Genomic DNA, 20,277 nt, shown 5'->3' on the forward strand with positions numbered 1-20,277 from the left:
ACCCAGAATATTGATCTGTACCCGTTCCAGTTCTGTGTTGGAAATTTCTAATTTTCCTAGATTTATACTTCTATTCCAAGTTCCTATTATGAACTGATGTTTGCAGCTGTTTCTTCTCATTTTGAAGTTTGCCCCATCAACAAATGAGGATCCTGAAGGCTTTGTTTCCTGCCTGCTCATTCCACCCATGTCACTGGCCGCCTCTGCTTTGAGGAGGCAGCTCCTCCTCGGTCACCCTCGAGTTCCTTCCCACCAGAGGCGCTCTCTTCGGGCGCTTGCTCTGACAATGCTCTGCTTCTCTCCACGGGCTTTTCAGTATCTGCGACATAAACTGGAACGGAGTACATTAGCCAGCAGATCCCTCGGATGCTTCACTTCCCAAGCCTTTCTGTGTCTTACCGCCTGCACTGGGAAGATGGGGCTTTGAACTTTGCCAAGCATTTGCTTCCTGGATTTCTTGAAGAGAAGAGTGTATGCTAAGAAACTGCTGAAGGGATGCGCTGGTTACATGGTCCTCCAGGCTTTAAATAGCTACTTTTGTGATGACTGGTCAATGCAGTGAGTGAGGAGGGGGAAAGGATGCGTCCGTCACTGCTGGAAATGCACAAACTGACCGTTGACAAAATGACTCCCACGGTGCGGCTTCCCTGAGACTCATTTTCTAAATGAGCCTGTGAACGTCAACAAAGAATCAGATGATCATGTAGCCATTTCACAAAAGGTGAGGGGCCCTGGAATTCTGGATGGGCAGGTTACCGCTGATAAATACACACTTGGAGACAGTAAAGCTAAGTCCTACACTGGCATATTCATAGTCATTTTAAAAAGTAACTTCTCATTGCCACTTTTGGTTCACTTTAACTTTACTATAAGAAACTTGCATCAAACAGCCACTTAGAAATTTTTTTCATTTGTATCATTTGCTCCTGTAAAGATTCACAATCTTGGGAACCCCCCCCCAAAATAGTTCTATTCTGCCAGATTTGGTTATTATGAGTCAGAATTGACTCAAAAGAGCAGGTTTCCCCTTTTTTTTCTTCATTAAAATAATTCAAAACCCTCTGGTCCCCAGCCCCCTAAATACTGTGAGATAATACACATGTTCATAGGTCTCTGCTGGTATTTTATGTGGTTTTAATTTTTTTATTTATGTGTCTGTTTCCATTTTCCTACAAGGATTAATACAAAATAAAAAGTGGTGTTGACCAACATTGCCTCTTTTCATCCACATTTTATATACTTTGAGAATAAATACGACTCTATCATAACTATTTACAAACGAATTTATTAAAGCCCAGGTGTTTACGTACTGGCCAACAATGATGAGTGCTCGCTCTTGACGGCTGTGCTTCCTGAGAGGGCGGGGCTTCAAAAGGTTCATGGAGAATGAAAAAAAGTTTACCCCCTTGTGTAGTACATAAATGCCACCTGTTTCTTAAACCTTTGATTTTTCAAGAAAACGGAATACTCTCTGCTGGAGGTCATATGAATCCATCATGGCACTGGTGGGTGTTGGACTGCTAATCAGAAGGTGGCGGTTCAAACCCACCAGCCACTCTGTAGAAGAAAAATAAAGCTCTCTTCTCCCATAAGGATTTGCTGCCTCAGAAACCCCACACAGGCTCACGAAGAGTCAGGACTAACTCAATGGCAATACATTTTGGGGTGAAAAGTGGCATACTCTAAAATTCTGTAGGTGAGCACACTGGTTATATAGCCTGTGTTTTGGAGCTTTATCCTGTTCTGCATTTGTAAGAAAGAATAGATAGCCCTCTTTTTAAGACATTTTCCCCCCTGGTTTCAGTATTTTACAGCATTAAACTTCACGCACAGAATTGCCTAATCAGTCAATACTTCTTAAGTCAATAACTATGCTTTGGTGTTAGCAAATTAAGGTTTCATTTAATAGTACTATTAATTACAATTAAGCATTATTTGTATTGTTTTTTTTCCCCTCCATTAGATTTATAAAGTATATTTAGTTCTTTGTGGTTTTGTGACTGTTGGTTCCTTCCATGTATGACATCTTTACTATTAAGAAAGCAAATAGACACATTTGGGAATAAATGAGCTAGTCCAGAAACAAAAGACAACAGTGGCACCAGTCCGTGTTGGGTTGAGTTGTGCTTCTCCCTTCCCTGCTAATTTTTTCCCCAGACATGCGTCACCTGGCCTGTCCTCTGCGGCACCTCGGGTGAATTTGGTTTGTAGCCAAGCAGTAGCTGCCTGTTGTACTCAGGGCACCCATCCAGTTGCTATAGACAGTTGATTTCGACTCATGGTGACTTCCTGTGTGTGAGGAGAACTGTGCCCGTGCAAATCAGATGCTTTCGAATCTCGGCTTTTGTCTTGGTTGTTTCTTGGTAAATGTACAGAATAAATAGCTGTTTTAAAATGTTAACCCTTAGATAGCCTTGCATGCTTTTTTACTCATTTCCTCAAATGATAAATTTAATGTCATAAATGCTTTAATCTGTTTGGAGCTTTATGAAAACCAACTAACTTTCTCTTTCTTTAGATCAATATGAAAGATAATAGAAATGCCAAATACATTGAAAATCATATTTCAGCAAATGACTTGAGAGCTTTTGTCTTTGAAAGCCAAGAAGATATGGAGGTTTTCATGAGAGAGGCAAGTGCTGAGCAACGATACTCTCGGGTGCTTTTCTTTCGGCGCTTAAAGTTGTAACTTCACTAGAGCAAAATGTGAGATAAAAATTACAGCAATGAGCTCATCAGAATCACTCAGTTTTGTTTATTCTCTTTATATCATTATTGAGAAGTGAGTTTGCTTGGTCAGAGGAAAAGATAGCTCACTGAGGATATCTTTGAGTATTGTTCTCAAGTGCTCTCTTTTCTATTGGCTTTTATTATATGATTTTGCACCACGTAGTGATTTTTAGAGGTGCATGTGTTGCGATATAGCAATATCGATGGTTCTTTATATTGGAAAAATCTAGCAGTTTCCATCAACTAAATGGGAAAAGTTAACTCACCAACCTAGCAGATTCCACTATAAATAAGTGTCCCACATTCATTTTATCAGTGTAGACGTAATTTAATTTGATGTTTTATAATCCGTTACTATCATCCTTCATTTTAATATTCAAATTGCTCCATATTTGGCCCATGGATCTCCCACATGTGTCCCTTTTTCCCCCTCGAATATGATGTTTGGCTTTTCATTGAAAATTTGCATGGCAAATTCTTTTTCCACTAGTTTCTATGCAGATTAATGACATAGTTAATTTTTGTACTATAGCCGATAATCTAGGATAAGTAGTGTTATCAGCTTTTACACACACACCTCCCACCCCACCATTCCAGTACTACATCCCCTCTCCTGGTGTGTGGGCCCGGGCAGTATACCCGCTCCGAGAAGCAGCGCCGAGAGGAACTCCAAGAAGACGACTAGAGAAATTGAGAAGGATTTCCCCTAGCACAACCATCTTTCCTTCATGCGATGCCTTGATTTCAGGCTTCGAGCCCACCAAACTGTGAAATCACCACTTGTTTGTCAGCTCCTCATACCATCAGGATTACCTATGCTGGACTGGTTTCAGGAGTTTCCAGGCTTAAACAGACTGGGAGGGAAGGTCCTGGTGATATACTTGAGAGAAAAAAAGGACAAGGGAAACCTTTTGGACAGCCGCAGAGCACTGTCTGATACCCTACCAGAAGGAGAAGATGAGCCCTTGAGTTTGGAAAGTAGAATACCGGAAAGATTATCTCTAGGAAAAATTTTTTATGGCTTTATTATTGTCATGGTGCTCTGGGATTCTAATAATTTTAATTTAAGAATTCTGAATCAAATCCCATATTTCCTTTTGGGCTTGTTTCTGTTTTTCTTGTTTTTCTACTGAGATTTGCTAAATTTGGTCACTTGTTTGACATTCAGACTCTCATTTTGTTCCTCTTTTTGTTTCCTAACATCCACTTTTATGTTTTCAGTCTACTTTTTTCCTTCTTTAAACATATTTACCGTGGTAGTCTGAAATTAAGTTTTTTTCATTCTTCTGATTTCCACAGAAGAAATTTCTTCTTTATATTTTGCTTGTGACTGACCCTTGTTTTTTAGTGATTTTGTGTGTTTTACTCATTGTTGTTGAACTTGCGCCATTTTGTCCTTTTTTTCCCTTTTGATTTTGTATTCTTGTTTTTGTGGGAAATTTTTCCGAGTGGACGCGCGCTGGTGATAGGAGCCAGGTGTTTGGTTGCCTATTGAGAGATCAAGGCCCACATCCATCAAGCTTCTCAGTGGAGCAAAGATACAGCGATTTGCCTTCACAGAGACGCATCGCTCCTGAAACCCGTGGAGCAGAAGCACGGGCCGTGACGAGTCAGCCCTGAGTCGGCAATGTAGGCTTGACGGCTCCTCCTGGGGACCATTAGAGGACACTCTTATCCTGGGGTTTGGCTCACTACTCATTCAGGAATGGTGGATGCTTGCTCTTTTGTATTCAGTGTACATGCATGGAAGAGGGCTTAGCTGCACACAGGTGTTGATGTATGTATGTGGTGGGATGCAGTGTTCCTGTTACGGAGGTAGACAATCCTCTGTGGCTCTAACTCATGGGCACCCATGCCCAAGCTTTCCCATGGTGTTCTGTTGTAGACTGTTTCCCCTATGTTTTCCCCACCAGTCCTTCCTGTTTCTCATGGTCCTAGTGCCCACTGCTCTTGGACCTCAGTGAGATTCATCTTCATGGTGTCCCACACCACAGTCTCCCTTCACTCCTACCATTGACTTCGTCCTTGAACTCCCCTAGCCACTTTGCATTGGCTTTAAAAATCCTGGGTTATAGTGACCTTAGATTAGCTCCTTTCCGGTGTGCCCCATCCTATCCCAAAATGGCTGTGATAGCTAGCCATTCAGATGGTACCAGGTATGTTCTCCCAACATATTTACCATCCCTGCTCCTCCACCGTGGCTTCTGGACTCACCCTGACTCTCCAGGTCCTCGGCTGCCATCCAAAGTTCTGAGAGTTGTCTGTGCTTGTGTTCCTTTGTTGTTCAGTGGGTTCATTGCTGGGGGAGTGAATGGGAACCTCCATCCACTTCACCATCTTGCTCTGCCTTCCTTTGTGCCCTTTCCGTGAGTTGCTGTCATATTTTGAGCACTTCCTTTTCGTCACAGCGAGAGGTTTCTCCTGTCTCAGCATTACAGCAGCCTTTCCCCAAGGAAGCCGCGATGCTTTGAGAAACCGAGATCCAGCTCCACTGTTGTTGGCGCATCGCAGTGCTTCAGAGTCCTCAGAGGAACACCGGAACCTGTATTTCTGTAGCCGAGAAAGAGCGAGCGCCTGGTGCGCATGTTCACACAGATCGTTCCCAGTAGAAGCTGACACTGAACATCTTGTCTCCTGTGAATATTTGTAGCTCTCTCTTCAGCATTAGAAACAAGGCCGTCCTATCATCTACTTACTCACGTGCACAAACTTAGAACGTGCTGACGGGCTTTCAGAAGGGATGTACCCCAAGCCCCTGTGAAATACAACGATAACACTTGAGCTCATGGGGTGTCTTCACAGGGTTAAAGCGCCTGGTGGGCTTTGACAACCTCACGCGTCTGTCAATACGTAGAACATTTTCATGACCCTGAAGAATTTCCTCATGCCCCTTCCCAGTCAGTTCCCCCCGCCCCTTAATTACTTTGCTGGTTTTCATTCCCTCCCAATCTTTGTACAAATGAGTCTGTCCTTTTGCGCTCTCCAACGTTGTCACAATTCAGCACTCACATTCTAGCCCATGTGTACTGATAAGCCCTTCATTTGAGCCGTTCTAGTAGGTGTGCTGCAATATTTCTTTATTTTAATTTTTGTTTCTATAATGACTAATTGAACACTTCTATGTGTTTATTATCCATTCATATCTTTTCGTCCTTTGCAAGCATTTAAGTCATGCCCATTTAAAAAAAGTATTGTGGTAAAACATGTATGACAAGACATTTGCTCTTTTAGACCATTTTTATGTGTATAATTCAGTGGTACGAATTAGGTTCACTAAATTGTGCAAATGTCACCACTGTGCATTTCCAAATATTTTTCATCAGTCTCAACTCAGTACCTCTTCAGCAGTGACTCCCCAATTATCCCCCTACCTATCTCTGGAAACCACTAATAAACTTTGCTCTTCATGTGTCACTTATGTTTCATATAACCAAATTCATACAGTGTTTATTCTTTTAACTTGCTTCATTCCGTGTCATGTTACATCCATGTCATTTCAAGTATCAAATTTATTTTTTTTAAGGCTGAGTAATGCTCCACTGTCTGTACATTTCACACTTTGTTTGCACATCATCTCTTTCTCTGTGTGGTGTTCTTGGTTGGATGCCCGACGTTTGTTTCTTTCAACTGTAAATGTTATTCCGCTGCCTTCCTGAGGCTGATAGCAGCACTTCTTCTTACTGGGATCCTTTATTGTGGCTGTTTTCTCTCTCCCCACGTTCAGGGTTTCCTCTTTCCCTGTGGCTTTTAAGTGTGATTATGTCTTGGTGTGACTCTCTAGGGGTAATTTATCCTACTTGGAATTCATTGAGTCCTTGGATTGGTAAATCTGTGCTCTTTGTCAAATCAGCCACCCCTGCAGTGGACACTGCCCTCATTAAGATCTGCACTCACTTCGTTATTGCCTTTCATTTGTTGCTGAATTCACCGAGTCAAAAGCAGAAATAACTCAGGCCACCAAGAATTTGTGTAGGAGTTTGTATGCAGATTCGGGAGCTGCTCATTCTGTAGCTCCCACCTGAAGTCTTCCTTAACATGTTGCAGACATTGTGGGTACCCCAGACTCATTATGTGTATGACTGCTTTCGTCGGGAAGTCAGCCATTGTCTGCATTAATTCCTCCAGAGAGGGACTTTCTTCAAGGTGGTAACCACATACATAAGAGCATCACACCTGTGGTTCCCGTCCTCTCTCCATGTTAGCTTTTCTGTAGCTTCGGTCTCGGGTCCCTCTCCGATGCCTTCCAATCCTTTTTTTTTTTTTTTTTTGCCCAGTGTCCATAATCACTATTTGCCACAATGGTAGATCAAGACACGATAATATAGTACTAGTGGAAGCAGAATTACTCCTCATCTGTATTATTTTGAAACAAATCCTAGACATAGTATTTTGTCTGAGACTATTTCAGTCTGTATCTCTAAAAGAATTGGAATCTCTAAAGCCACTATTTACAATATCATAATCATAAAGAAATAGTCCTAAGTCCCATTAAATATCCCATCAGCATTCAGATTTATTGTCATCTTTGAATGTTAGTGGAATTGTGTAACTTTAAACACAATTAAATTGAAAGCGTACGATAGTTAAAATAAGATTTCCCCTTCTCTTTAGGTTCGTGACAATAAAAAATTAAGAGTCAATGCTGTTATTGCTCCCAATAGTTCATATGCAGAGAAAGCACCTTCAAGGTCTCTGAACGAACTAAGGTGAGTCTTGAAAAGTTTATTAGAAAAACAAAACAAAACAAAAAGAAATGTTTATTAGAAATACCCTGTTGCTTGCAATATTGACTAATTGTTGATTTAATTTTTTTTTCTTATTATCTCTTTTTCACATATATGTGTTTGTTAAAGGCTCTTGTGTCCCCTCCTGGGGTTTGTACTTCACTCTAAATTAGGTGACGCTCTAGGCCCAGGGACAGCTTATGATATGTGCAGTATGTAGCAGAGGTCATGTTTCACATCAGTAGAGCTGTTTGACAAGAGACGCTAAAACAATTGATTAGTTATTAGGAAAGTAAAATGGTAACCATGGCTTCCTAGTGTAAAAATGACTCCCAGAAGGGCTAAATATCAGTTTGCGATTGTAAAATGGCTCTACATCATAGTTCCTAAAACATATTTGGCCTGCTGCCCCCATTTCAGAGAAAAATTACTCAGCGCCCCCTGGCAGTTGAAACTTGTACTGTAGCTCATGATCCAGGATGAAGTATAGGTAACTGCGTTTGCTGTGCCCCAGAGCAGTGGTTCTCTACCTTTCTAACGCCGCGACCCTTTCATACAGTTCCTCGTGTGGTGGTGACCCCCAGCCATAAAATTATTTCCGTTGCTACTTCTTGACTGTCATTTTGCTACTGTTACAAATCGTCATGTAAATATCTGATATGCAGGATGTATTTTCATTGTTACAAATTGAACGTAATTAAAGCACAGTGATGAATCACAAAAACAATGTTGTTATATATTGTGAAAGATTTATTTCTAATGACAAATCAATGAAATTTTGTCTTGAAGCATGGTGTAGCATGGGTAACAGTCTTCATGCCGGGAGTACTCATGTGGGCGTATCTGCATGTGGGCAGACCCTCCTGGAGATGGATCAAGGAGCGGTGTCTCGGTTCATGAGACCATTGGAAAGATGTTTTCTGATGGTCTTAGGTGACCCCTGTGAAAGGGTTGTTTGACCCTCAAAGGGGTCACAACCCAAAAGTTGAGAACCGCTGCCCTAGATTATTCCAGTACCGCCCAGGGGGAAGCATTGCCCATTTTGGGAAACACTGCTATAAATGGTTTTCTAAGAATAAAAGTAGTAGAAGAACTCCCTCCCCCCCGCCTCTCCCACAAAAAAAAAAAAAAAATTACTAGTTTTTAACTCATAAAAATCATGAAGTGTTCTTAAAAGAAAGTAATCAATAGTAAGTGATTTTTTAAAAGAAATTAAAACTTCCTATATTATCAAGCAGTATATATATTTTTATTTATTGGCCACTTGCCAATGATTAGATTTTTAAACAATATATATATTTTAAAAATCATTTTATTAGGGGCTCATACAACTCTTATCACAATCCATACATACATCAATTGTGTAAAGCACATTTGTGCATTCATTGCCTTCATCATTCTCAAAACATTTGCTCTCCACTTAAGCCCCTAGCATCAGCTCCTCATTTTTGCCCCTCCCTCCCCACTCCCTCCTTCCTCATGAACCCTTGATAATTTATAAATTATTATTTTGCCTTATCTTGCACTGTCCGATGTCTCCCTTCATCCACTAAACAATATATTTTAAGGAGATTGTAATAAGTACTTCTTTCTCTCAGACAATATGGATTTTTCTCTTATTTGCGAGAGTTATTTGATGCACCTGATCCTGTGATGAGTTACCTTTGTTGCCAGTATAATATTCATGAAGTTCCTGTTGGAACTGACAGGACCAGAGAAAAAATTGAACGGGTAAGATACTATTGTGTTTTTACCAAAAACATAATTTCACTAAAACTTCTTGGCTTAAAATTAAGCAAAACTGTCTGAAATTTAAATAAGTGTATTATTTTGTTTTTACGTATGTACGAATTATCTTTTATGTTTTTAATGGCAAAAGCAGTGACTTTGGGCTAATATTTTATGTTAATAGTAATGTGACTAACTAGAGGCAGTACTGTAAGTTCTTCTTGGAGAAGGACGTCATGCATGGTAAAGCAGAGGGGCAGCAAAAAAGAGGTAGCCCCTACACACTGGGTGACACAGTGGCTTCAGCGAGGAGCAGGGGGAGCCTAGGAACAGGGGTGAGGACGGCACAGCCCCAGGCAGCGTTCCCTTCTCTTGTGCCAGGGCCGCTGTGGGTCGGAACCCACTCAAGGGCGCCTCCAACAACGGAGCTTCAGATTAATTGCCTGAGGTTCGAGCCCCAACAACAACACTGGACGTTGTAACTGATGAAACTTGTATTCATGCCTTCTATTAGTGGTTTCGTGTTTTTACGTTCTGATATTCTAAATTATCTTCCTAAATTTACTGTAGATCTGGATCTAGAACTGCTAGGTAGAGCCCGCCCCTTGAAGATTTCCTCTACAGCTGTCCCGTATACCTCATCCAGGCCTTCTCCTTATTCCGTGTTCAGGGTTTCTGGATGCCGCCTGATGCCCTGTTAACTGGATTTAAATATGTTTCATCTCTTTACTATAAACCTCAGGAAGGAAATGAGCCAGAAAAGTACTGATTATGAAAATGTAGCCATCAGAAAAGCCTGAATCCCAGCCTACTGTTCTTTATCAATATAGAAAACTTTGCGTAATGTTGTGTTTAGAATATTGTTTAGGCTTTTAAAACTCCTGATATATATATTGCTGAGAGAATGAAGAGCTCAAGGAAAAGTTTGAAATTATTTGAGGTCCTATAAAAATGCAGGTTTTTTGTTAAGTATTCTCTCAAATATACTGGAGCTAAGTATATGGCTGTGTGTCTTTGAACAGTATAACTGAGGGAGAGAGCCTCAATGACTCCCATGGGATAGTGCAGTTACAACCACTGCGCACTGTAGCTCCCAGGAGGCCTTATTTAAACAAAAGGAAAGTACAGCCGTTGGACTTTCTCATTGCTCTGCACATGTCCTTATTCTCTCCTACTTGGTGTTGTTTTCCAAAATAATAACCTGAAGTGATGTGATCTGCTGCTATGCTAGAGTGTAGGGGGTAGGTTTTTAAAAAAGAAATCAAATATAACTAATATTTTTATTTTCTATAATTTACCCCATCTGTTTTTTTAATTCATTCATTAAAACATAATCATAATTGTCTTGGGATGTGCACTAATGTGCATTGTACATTGTAGGTCATCAAAGAAACCCGATTAAAACAAATTTACACGGCAGAAGAAAGGTATGTGGTGAAAACCTCCGTGTACTCCAACAAAGTGATCTCTTGTAACACCTCCCTGAAAGTAGCCCAGTTCCTCACTGTGACCGTGGATTTAGAGCAAAGAAGGCAGCTGGAAGAACAGCTGAAGGTTGGTTCTTCTAATTTGAGGCTTAGAAAGTAATATGAACTGGATTTATAATATTGTCAACCAGCCCCCTGTAACAGAAGTTAACAATTTGAATCTTCCGTAGGAAATTCACAGGAAAGTACACGCCGTGGACTCCGGATTGATGGCCTTACGTGAGACCAACAAGCAGCTAGAACACAGGGACAATGAGCTTAGACAAAAGAAGAAGGAGCTTCTTGAAAGGAAAACAAAGAAAAGACAACTGGAACAAAAGATTAGTTCCAAGCTGGGAAGGTACGCCGCTGCGTGTTTGCGGGAGCGCACGGAGTTTGATGGGGGTGATGCTTAGCCCTGGAAGAGCAACGCAGCTTCTACTCTTTTATACTAATTGCTCTAAAGCTTTATTCCTGCCACTTAGAAAAATCAGTCCCCAGGTAAAGGGTCTATGTCTTTAAGCTTTTCCGTTATTATGGTCCCAAGACCCAATTGGAGAAGCCCTAGTGGCATAGAGGGTTTTGCATTGGTCAGCAGTTCAAAACCACCAGCCATTCCAAGCGAGAAAGACTAGGTTTTCTACTCTCAGAGTCTCGGGCCCCACAGGGGCAGTTTTGCCCTGTCCTGTGGGTTACTACGAGTTGGAATTGTCTCAATGGCAGTGAGTTGGGCTTTTTAAAAACCTAATTACATGGTTAAAAATTGAGGACCCTTGACATACTGCTTATATGGGTTCTGTCGATATTTACCCCATTTAAAATAGAAACATGTTAAAAGTATTTAAAATAATAAACCCAATATGTGTCAACTGTTTTTAAATAAAAATATCTCTAAAACAAATAAATTTACTATAAGAATAGCATTATTATCTATTTCTGCAAATTTTATTAATATCTGGTTTAAAGGAAGATGGCTAGATTTTTTTTTTAATCATTTTATTAGGGGCTCATACAACTCTTATCACAATCCATACACACATCAATTGTGTAAAGCACATTTGTACATTCATTGCCCTCATCATCCTCAAAACATTTCCTCTCCACTTAAGCCCCCAGCATTAGGTCCTCATTCTTCCCCTCCCTCCTGCGATGGCTAGATTCTTATCTCTGCTTTGGCCGTTAGTCTGTTGTGAGATGTTGCTTTGGTTGAAGTATGCAAAGAAAATCTGATCTTACGTGAACATGGAGTTGAAGAAAGGAGAGGTGCTTTAATCGCCTGTCAGATCAGTGGGGTATTCTTTCATCCTACATCAAAATTTGACAGCGTAGGAGACCTTCCAGGTTAATTACCACGTGAAGTCTAAAACCATTATCAGGAACTTGTGTATTCGTGCATGAAGATCCATTACGCTGTAAATAGACCTTTGACCATAAGTGATTCTGTTACACCATGCCGCACTGATCAGAGGGAAATGACTGCAAGTGTGGCGTTGAGCCCTGAGGTCAGCTGCTTCTCAGGAACATGAGGCTGCGTCTCCACGTAAAGCCGAACAGCTTTGGGACCTGACTCAGCTCGATGCAGTGAGTTTCACCTTGTTACTTAAGTCACACACACCTTTTCACTGCTGGCGCACTTCAGACTACACATATATTGATAGCCAGTCTCTTTAAGAAGGGCCTTTAAAGAACTGATTCTTGTGGACAGGGAGTTCTATAGACTTTTCTAAGCCTCGAGTTTCTTTCTTTTGCTTTTGCTCCAGGCAAGTAGCTACCAATAGTTGTATCTTAGATGGCTGCTCACATTAAAACCTCCAGATGTTAGTCACTGTATTAGGATGTAAAACATAGACTTTCTGAACTGTATTCTGCTAACTGATCAGGTTGTCCCTGGAGGTGATTATGTCTAAGAATGATCCATTTCTCTGGCCGCCCTTTTTGTTTTATTACATGAGGGTAATTCAGAACATATTGCGACCAGGGTTCCAAATCATTCATGCAAGGGCATTTTTAGTTCCAAATAAAACATGCTAAGCCCATCTCTGCCATATCATCAGCAGGATTGCTGGTAGCTCTGTAGGGTAGGCATTGGATTGCCAGCCACAAGGTCGGTGATTGCTCCTCGGGGGAATGACCAGGCTGTTAACCACCCTAGGAAATCCCCTGGAGCTTCCCTAACTGTCCTTCAGGGTGGCGATGAGCCAAGAGAGACATAGACTCAAGAAACTGGGTGAAGTCCAGAAGTTGGTAGAAGCCATAGAGTTCTCATTAATGGGTTAGATACTGAAGGTGGCATTTTACGAGGTTTGGCATTTTCAATCTTAAGTAAACATCTTGACCTCCACAAGCTTTTGGCCCAAAAGGGTTGCGCAAAAATCACCTAACTCTAAGAACTGATTTTTTTCAGCAATATTTTAAGCAAGATCTGAGCTTATGAAGATTTTATGGATTAAATCATAACCCAAACTGAGCCCTGGGTTTACCACTATCGTCCAGAGAGCAAGATCTAAGTCAAACAGTGGCTTCCAAGGCCTTTTTCTGGGCCAGGGGACTTCAAGGAAGAGTTTTTAACTCAGGAGTGTATAGTGATAGTGATTGATTTTGGGAACTCCAAAGAGATAATCTTCATAGACATCCTGAAAGGATAGAGGAGCTATTTACAAAGAACTTTAAAGAAACTGGAAAATTGCGCTGGTGAAGCCAAAGGCTAGGAAAGTGGTGCTGAAGAACATTTCCTATCGCAGCAATGCGCACCTGCTCTTTCAGGGGTAGCACGCTCTGAAACTCCCTACGAAACCTGACCCTTGATCTTGCCCTTTCCAACTCGCTTCTGGAACTCCAAGAACATTAAAATGGAACATGATGTGAGTTCCCAAGAATGCCCCAATTGCCATTGTGATGTGGTCTAAATTGAAAGGAGCAGAATTCTTCAGGGAGAGGTAGAAACCCACCTTCAGAAGTGTACAGACATAGTCGGAGGATATGAAAAGAAACAGTATCTTCACATTTTGATATTTCTGTTTAATAGCGGTTTCTGTGACTTTGTAGCAATCCCTTTTGACTTGACTTTGTATATTCTTGGAGCCATTCAGCTATTTTAGTTTTCATTTTCTTCATCCCCTCTACTCATTGGTATATAAAGTATCTTTGATTCTTGCCATGAAGTAACCTTTACGTCCATTCCCAGCCCCTGCAGTTAATTCATTTTGTATAATGAATTGTATACAGGGGTGACCTCCGAGTCTCCTCATCCACAACACTGTGGCTAAGTTTATGTTCTTTTCTGATTCATTCTCCATTAAAGAATATTGTCAGTACCTGAAATTGAGTAAGACACTGCTCTTCCTTAGAGTGACTTTCAAGGTCTTCAGTCTTGTCTTCCTCTGCCCATTCCAGCTTCTTTCTTTACGCTCTTCCTTCACCCTTTCTTCCTTGTTCCAGGCAAGTCGCTCTCTCTACATAACGTCACTGGACTTCTGCCTCCTGGTTTGTTACTGCTCCCCCCCTCACCCCCCTCCTGTGCGCTTGCTTCCCCCTGACATTACCCTCGTGCAGTAGAACGAGCAAGGCCTGTAGTGTTAGACACATCTGCCACTTCATATTAACTTGTAGAATTGTACTATCATTTTATTTTGTTTCCTTAACTATTAATCAGATCTCCCCAGCTAAGCTACTTTAGTTCAATGAATGTGTTTTCTAATAATATCAATAACCACAGTAATAGCTAATGGTTATTAATTAGTTATGGTCCAGGCACTGTCCAAAGTGTGTTACATGGACTGTCTTTTTGAGTCTGCACCAGAGCCCCGAGAGGGAAGCCTGTTGGAATCAGTTCCTAGATGAGGGGGAAGCTCTCACGAGTAAGACAGAGTTGGACTTATAATGAATGCTTGTTACTGCACAGAGGGAACTCAAGGCCATTTTTCTGATTCCAGGTCCCTACACCGTTAGTAGTGGCATGACCAAGACTGTGCTGAGCACGTAGTATAGTCCAACAAATACTTTTTATGTTGACAGGTTGCATAAAATGATTATTTAATGTGGGAGCTAACATTTGTACATCTGAGAAGTATTGCTAAAGGGTCCATAAAACTGAAAGTAGCCAAAGGATTTTGTCCAGTCTTTGTGTTTAACTATGATTTCTAAATCATCTTGTTTTTTGTCTAGTTTAAGACTGATGGAACAGGATACTTGCAACCTTGAAGAGGAAGAACGGAAAGCAAGTGCCAAAATCAAGGAAATAAATGTCCAGAAAGCAAAAGTTGTTACTGAATTGACAAACTTAATAAAGGTACGGTACTTAAAATATTTATTTATTTGTTTAATAGAAAGTAAACTAGACAAGATAGTAAAATCTTTAGAGTGTGTGTTAGGCTGGGTATATTAGAGACAAATCCAGAGACCCTCATATATGTGTATAAGACCTTTATATCAAGAGGTCATTATATATGAAGAAAACATCCCAGCCCAGTCCAAATCGAGTCATATGTCCAATACTAGTCCATAAGTCCCTCTTCAGACTCAGGAAGCCGCAGTGCAGTGATGCCAGGTGCAGGAACATCACCAGCCAGTGGGGGCAAAATCCCATGGCTCCAATGGCGGTGGATCTGGCAGCTCTCCGAGAGACTGGCTAGCAGGCGGGTGAAGGCAGAGAGAGTGGGGGAGGTTCTCAGGACCCTCGTTGAGGACACGCCCACCAGGAGGCACCATCAGCTGTGACCTGATTGACACGCTAGACCCCGCCCTACACATCTACTTTGTGTGAGAAGTCTGCATTTATTGTCCCTACACATTTATATCTTCAAGTTGACATGAAGTTATGTCACTACCGCAGAGAGCTTGGTTAGTGAGGGTCTCAAGATGTTTGACAGTTTACTTATAGAAGAAGAGATGTTTATCAACAGTTTCAGCTTGCTTTATTATTTGAAATCACCTGCTATGGGTTAATGAATAGGTGAAAAGTATACATTAAGCTAAATAGTTAAAGATGACCGCATACACTGCTAAACGCTTTTGAAAACTCTCTTGTAGAAAAAGAGTTCACTAAAAGAACTATTGAAAAATGTCATCCAGAACCTTAGAAGAATGATATTTGTTTCATGGCTCATAAGTCTGGTAAAAACATCGTTGTTCTCTCTTCTAAAGCATCAGTGGCAGAAAAACTGAACTCTTGGAACTTTTATTCCTAGATTTGTGCTTCTTTGCATATGCAAAAGGTAGACTTAATTCTGCAAAATACCACAGCCATCTCGGAGAAGAACAAATTAGAATCAGATTATATGGCAACGTCTTCACAATTGCGTATCACAGAGGTGAGATTCTAACCTTAAACCAGTTTGAAGGAGCATATTATGCAAAGATGCTTAAAATATGTAATTTGTTGTTTTGGGTGATTTAGTATGCAAATTTAATGTATCTTGCTGATGAGGAAACAATACTTGAGCCATCTTGTACTGTGTATTTCATGCTGTCTGAGATAGTTTTAATGCTGTCTGAGATAGTTTATTGTGCCAGCCTGGCCGATAAACACAAGTGGGATTAACTGAAGGGCGGAGAGATAAATGGCTCGGTGAGCCTCGCCTTTCTTGTCTCTCGCTCTTTGATTATCGGACCAGTGTGCGGCTGCCTTCCTTGTTCTGTGCCTCAATTTACAGGCTACACTACCTTGTGGGACGCCTAGCCTGTGGACTGTGTCTCTGTAGCTTGAGGTCCCTTTAAGACATCTCTGGAGCTGGGGACTAACGGTTGGTGACCTGGCTGACAGTTGGTGACCTGGCTTGCAGTTGGCTGCTGTGCTGAGATAGCCTAGCTCTCAGACTTGAAGGACTGCTAGTGTCTCACTACTCTCTCACGGGAGTGAGGTGCACTAAGCCATTTGTACTGCTTTATAATTTAACTGTTCATTTCTTGTATTATATATCTTTCTATCTGTATATAATTTAACAGTTCATTTCTTGTGTTATATAGCTAACTATCTTTATAAACAAATATATAAGATTATTGGCAATCTGGTTTTATCTCTCCAGAGAACCCTGTCCAGCATGCTGTCTAATGGGGGTGCTTTTAATAACAAAAAGGGAGAAATCGGTATCCAATACAGCTACTGAAAGCCAATCACTTGTCTGCTTCCTTAACCCATATAAACTAGTCCTATTGCCAAATAGCAACTCGTAGCTTTAATTACAGTTTTATACCCCAAAAAGCAAATTGCACATGGTTCTAAACATGTTTAAAATCTGTTTAGCTTGTTTTTTTCTTCTATAAATGTGAAGTGGTGGTAAACATTGAAGTCTATAAGGGGAAATGTGATGTACTAAATGAACTTAAAACTTAAAAGAACCTGACAGCGTCCCTGCTCTTTAATTTCCCTAAATCCTTTCCCCCAAATAGGAGAGTAACGAGAATGATCTAGTTGCTGCTGCCACATTCAAACCCTGGCTAGCATGTACATCAAAACAGTTTCAGTTACTGGCGATGAGTGAATGACATGATACGTGTTGAGTGGCAAATGTTTGTTACCTATACCACCATTTTTAAAAAGGGATCGAAAAAGTAGAGGCTTAAAAGACTTGAACAAAACGCAAACAGAAACGTTGAGTTGCAGTATATCCTTGTGAACTCCAAAATACAAGTCGTTAGAGAAAGCCACACCCGCGGCAGCAGCAAGCCCGGGATGCACGGTCGGCAAGTGTGGCAAGAACAGGCGCGTGGTGGCTTGGTCGGTTGTTAGGCCCATCACGTTGGTTCCAGCTTCTGCCCAGTCCTGTGCCGGCCTCACAGTGGTTAGTGTTGGCGCCGCTGTGTGAATCTCTGCCCTTGACGGCCTTCCTCTTTTCCCTGACCCTCTGCTTTACCAAGCATGATGGTCTTTTCTAGACTACCTCTTGTCTGCAGAATGAAGTCTTCTGAAATTCTGTCCTTCACAGTGTTACTCATCATTCGTTAGCGCTACATCGTTCTGGTGTTCTCTACTTTCACCCGAGAGCTGTCTGAGATGGAAACAATGAGATCCTTCATTCCAAGTTCTCAGCTGAATCCAGCTTGAATTTCCAGCAGTTTCTTGTCACTGTACTGCTGTAAGCATTTTTTAAATTATGTTCAGCAAAATTGTACTTGCATGTGATTGGTGACCAAACTCACTGCTGTTCAGTGTATTTGAATTCATAGTGACCCCATAGCACAGGGTAGAATTGCTCCTGTGGGTTTCCGAGACTGTCTCTTTCCCAGCGGAGAAAACCTCATCTTCCTCTCTGGTGGTTTCAAACTGCAGACCTTGTGGTTACGAGCCCAATGTGTAACTACTTCGCCACCAGGGCTGCTGGGGTTAGTGGTGGTGGTCTGTAATTTCTGTGTTCTGTAGGACTGCCTGTCAGATTTCTTGGTATAGACAGGTAAGTGCTTCTAGCACTGCCTCCGTTTCTGAAACATTTCCATTGGTATTTCTGTCCGTTTCTGGATATTTCATTTTACTGATGTCTTCTGTGTCGCTTGGACTTCCTCTTGTTTCAATGCCACCAATTCTTAATAATATGCTTCCTCTTGAAATGGTTGAACATTGACCAGTTCTTTTTGGTACAGTGACTCTGTGTATTTTTCCCATCTTCTTGTGATGCTTTCTGCATTGTTCAATATCTTCCCATAAATTCTTTCAGTGTTTCTTCCGACATCCACTTTAGTCTTTTATTTCCTTTCTTTTTAGTGACCTTTTGCTTTCTTCATGCATAATGCTGTTGACATCATCCTACAACTCTTCCGGTCTTCTTTCAAGAGTGTCCGATGTACCGAATCGATTGAGATGTTCTCTGAATTCAGAGTTTTACTCAAGGTTGAATTTTGGCTCTTTGGGGCGTAGGAGCCAACCTGAAGAAACTCCTACTGACCAAAGATGGACTGGAACACACCTTCCTAAAAAGTCTAAATCCATGGTTTGATGATGGTAGGTTGTGTGTGTGTGTTAATTGAAAGATGTCAGGGTCACCAACTCGTTATTTTAAGAAAAGATCAACAATCTAGGATGGCTGCTGCCTTTGCCGGGTGGACAAAGATGCTGGGATGCTAACGAAGGAAGAAAGCCTGATCGCTTCAGAGTAGCGCCACTTGACAACTGCGCCTGAGCCTGTGAATCACGTCCTGATCGATGCTTACCAACCCCACCTGTCAGTTAGTTTTACCATAAAATTATATTTCAGTCTGATTCAGCCCCCTCCTAGAACAGGCTTTCTCTGCCTCAACATGATTGACACTTGGGACTAGCTCGTACTTTTGTGTAGGGGCTATCCTGCCTTTGTAGAGGTATAACCACATCTCTGGCGTCACCAGATGAAGACATTACAAGAGAAGAAAACTATAGAACCAGAATCTCTCGAGATGATAAGTAAACATCTTTTAAAGAATGTTAGCAAGTTCACATTTGGTCAGTCTGTCCTGCTTCCTCAGTTCCTGACCCTCTGCCGAACAGGACAGCCTTTTCTAGCCATTAGTCTTTTCCTAATGAAGCGTACTTTAACGACGTGTCACCATCTTCACTTCTTAGGAACGTTCTCATTGAATTTCTTCTAAGACTAATTGCGTGGTTCTCTGTAGTGCAGTGTTCTGAGCCAACACCACCACTTCCTCTGTGTATGTCTCTTGTCCGGCTCTCACATGCACTTGCGGAAACAGAAAAGGCTGGTTTAGATCAGGTACACCGGGGACGTCAAAGTGATGTCTTGGCTTTTTTAATGCCTTGAAGAAAGCTTTCGCAGCAGATTTTCCTGATGCAGTGTTTGGTTTCTTGCCTTCTAGTTCCATGGCATTGATTGTGACAACTTCAGTTTCTGCACCATTTACTATGATAGAGTCTATTGGAACAGTTGTGAGAATTTTTCTCAAAGCACATGGAAGAATGCTCCACCGTATCAGACCTTGTGACAGCTACTTAAGACATGAGGTGTCTTTATCAGTCAGTACAAATCCAATGCCATGGGGTTTGGTCCAGCTCACAGCGCCCTTCTGTAGGATCTCCAAGGCTATAGCTCTTTATGGGAGCAGTTAGCCTCATCTTTCTCCTGCTGAATGACTGGTGGACTTGAACCACCGACCTTGCAGTTAGCAGTCCAACTCTTACCAGACTGTGCCATTGGGGTTCTTTTTATTAGTCAGTAGGGAAATGAAAATTAAAACCATAATGAGATACCACAAATTAAACCATAATGAGACCCACTGTGGTGGGTGCGATCTAAAAAGACTAATCATAACAAAGTGCAGGTGATGTGGAACCACTGCCACTGTCATGCACTGCTGGTGGAATTTAAAGTGTGCAGTCACTTTTTTGAGAGAAAAACGTGACTGTGTCCTAAGGGCTAAACCTGGACCTGCTGTACGATCCAGCCATCCCTCTCCTAGTGTTCACCCAAGAGAAATGGAAAAATATCTATGTCCCTATGTGTGGCAGCTTTCTTTGTAATAACTGAAAATCCGGAAACAAACATCCACTCTAAGTATCTGTTAAGAGCTGGATGGGTAAATAACTTGTAGTTTATCGAAGCAATGGAATACTACTCAGGCATAAAAATGAATTGCTGCTGATACATGCAACAACATGAATGAATCTCAGAGTAATTATCCTGAGTGGGAAATAGCAGACAAAACAA

At 41.4% G+C, this 20,277-nt stretch overlaps 1 protein-coding gene across 1 annotated transcript in view; it reads left to right on the forward strand.

The window, feature by feature from the left end:
- The window catches only part of SMC5 (structural maintenance of chromosomes 5), a 91,397-nt gene that overhangs the window by 45,637 nt on the left and 25,483 nt on the right, over positions 1–20,277 (forward strand). Inside the window, exons 11-17 of the mRNA XM_004713826.4 lie at positions 2,519–2,632; positions 7,342–7,436; positions 9,053–9,185; positions 10,563–10,736; positions 10,840–11,009; positions 14,813–14,936; positions 15,835–15,957. Of these exons, the coding sequence (XP_004713883.1) occupies positions 2,519–2,632; positions 7,342–7,436; positions 9,053–9,185; positions 10,563–10,736; positions 10,840–11,009; positions 14,813–14,936; positions 15,835–15,957 (933 nt within the window). The remainder of the gene's footprint in view (positions 1–2,518; positions 2,633–7,341; positions 7,437–9,052; positions 9,186–10,562; positions 10,737–10,839; positions 11,010–14,812; positions 14,937–15,834; positions 15,958–20,277) is intronic.

The sequence above is a fragment of the Echinops telfairi genome, unplaced genomic scaffold (genome assembly GCF_000313985.2).
Source record: "Echinops telfairi isolate 266 unplaced genomic scaffold, ASM31398v2 ScPeMD7_22;HRSCAF=79, whole genome shotgun sequence".
NCBI lineage: Eukaryota > Metazoa > Chordata > Mammalia > Afrosoricida > Tenrecidae > Echinops > Echinops telfairi.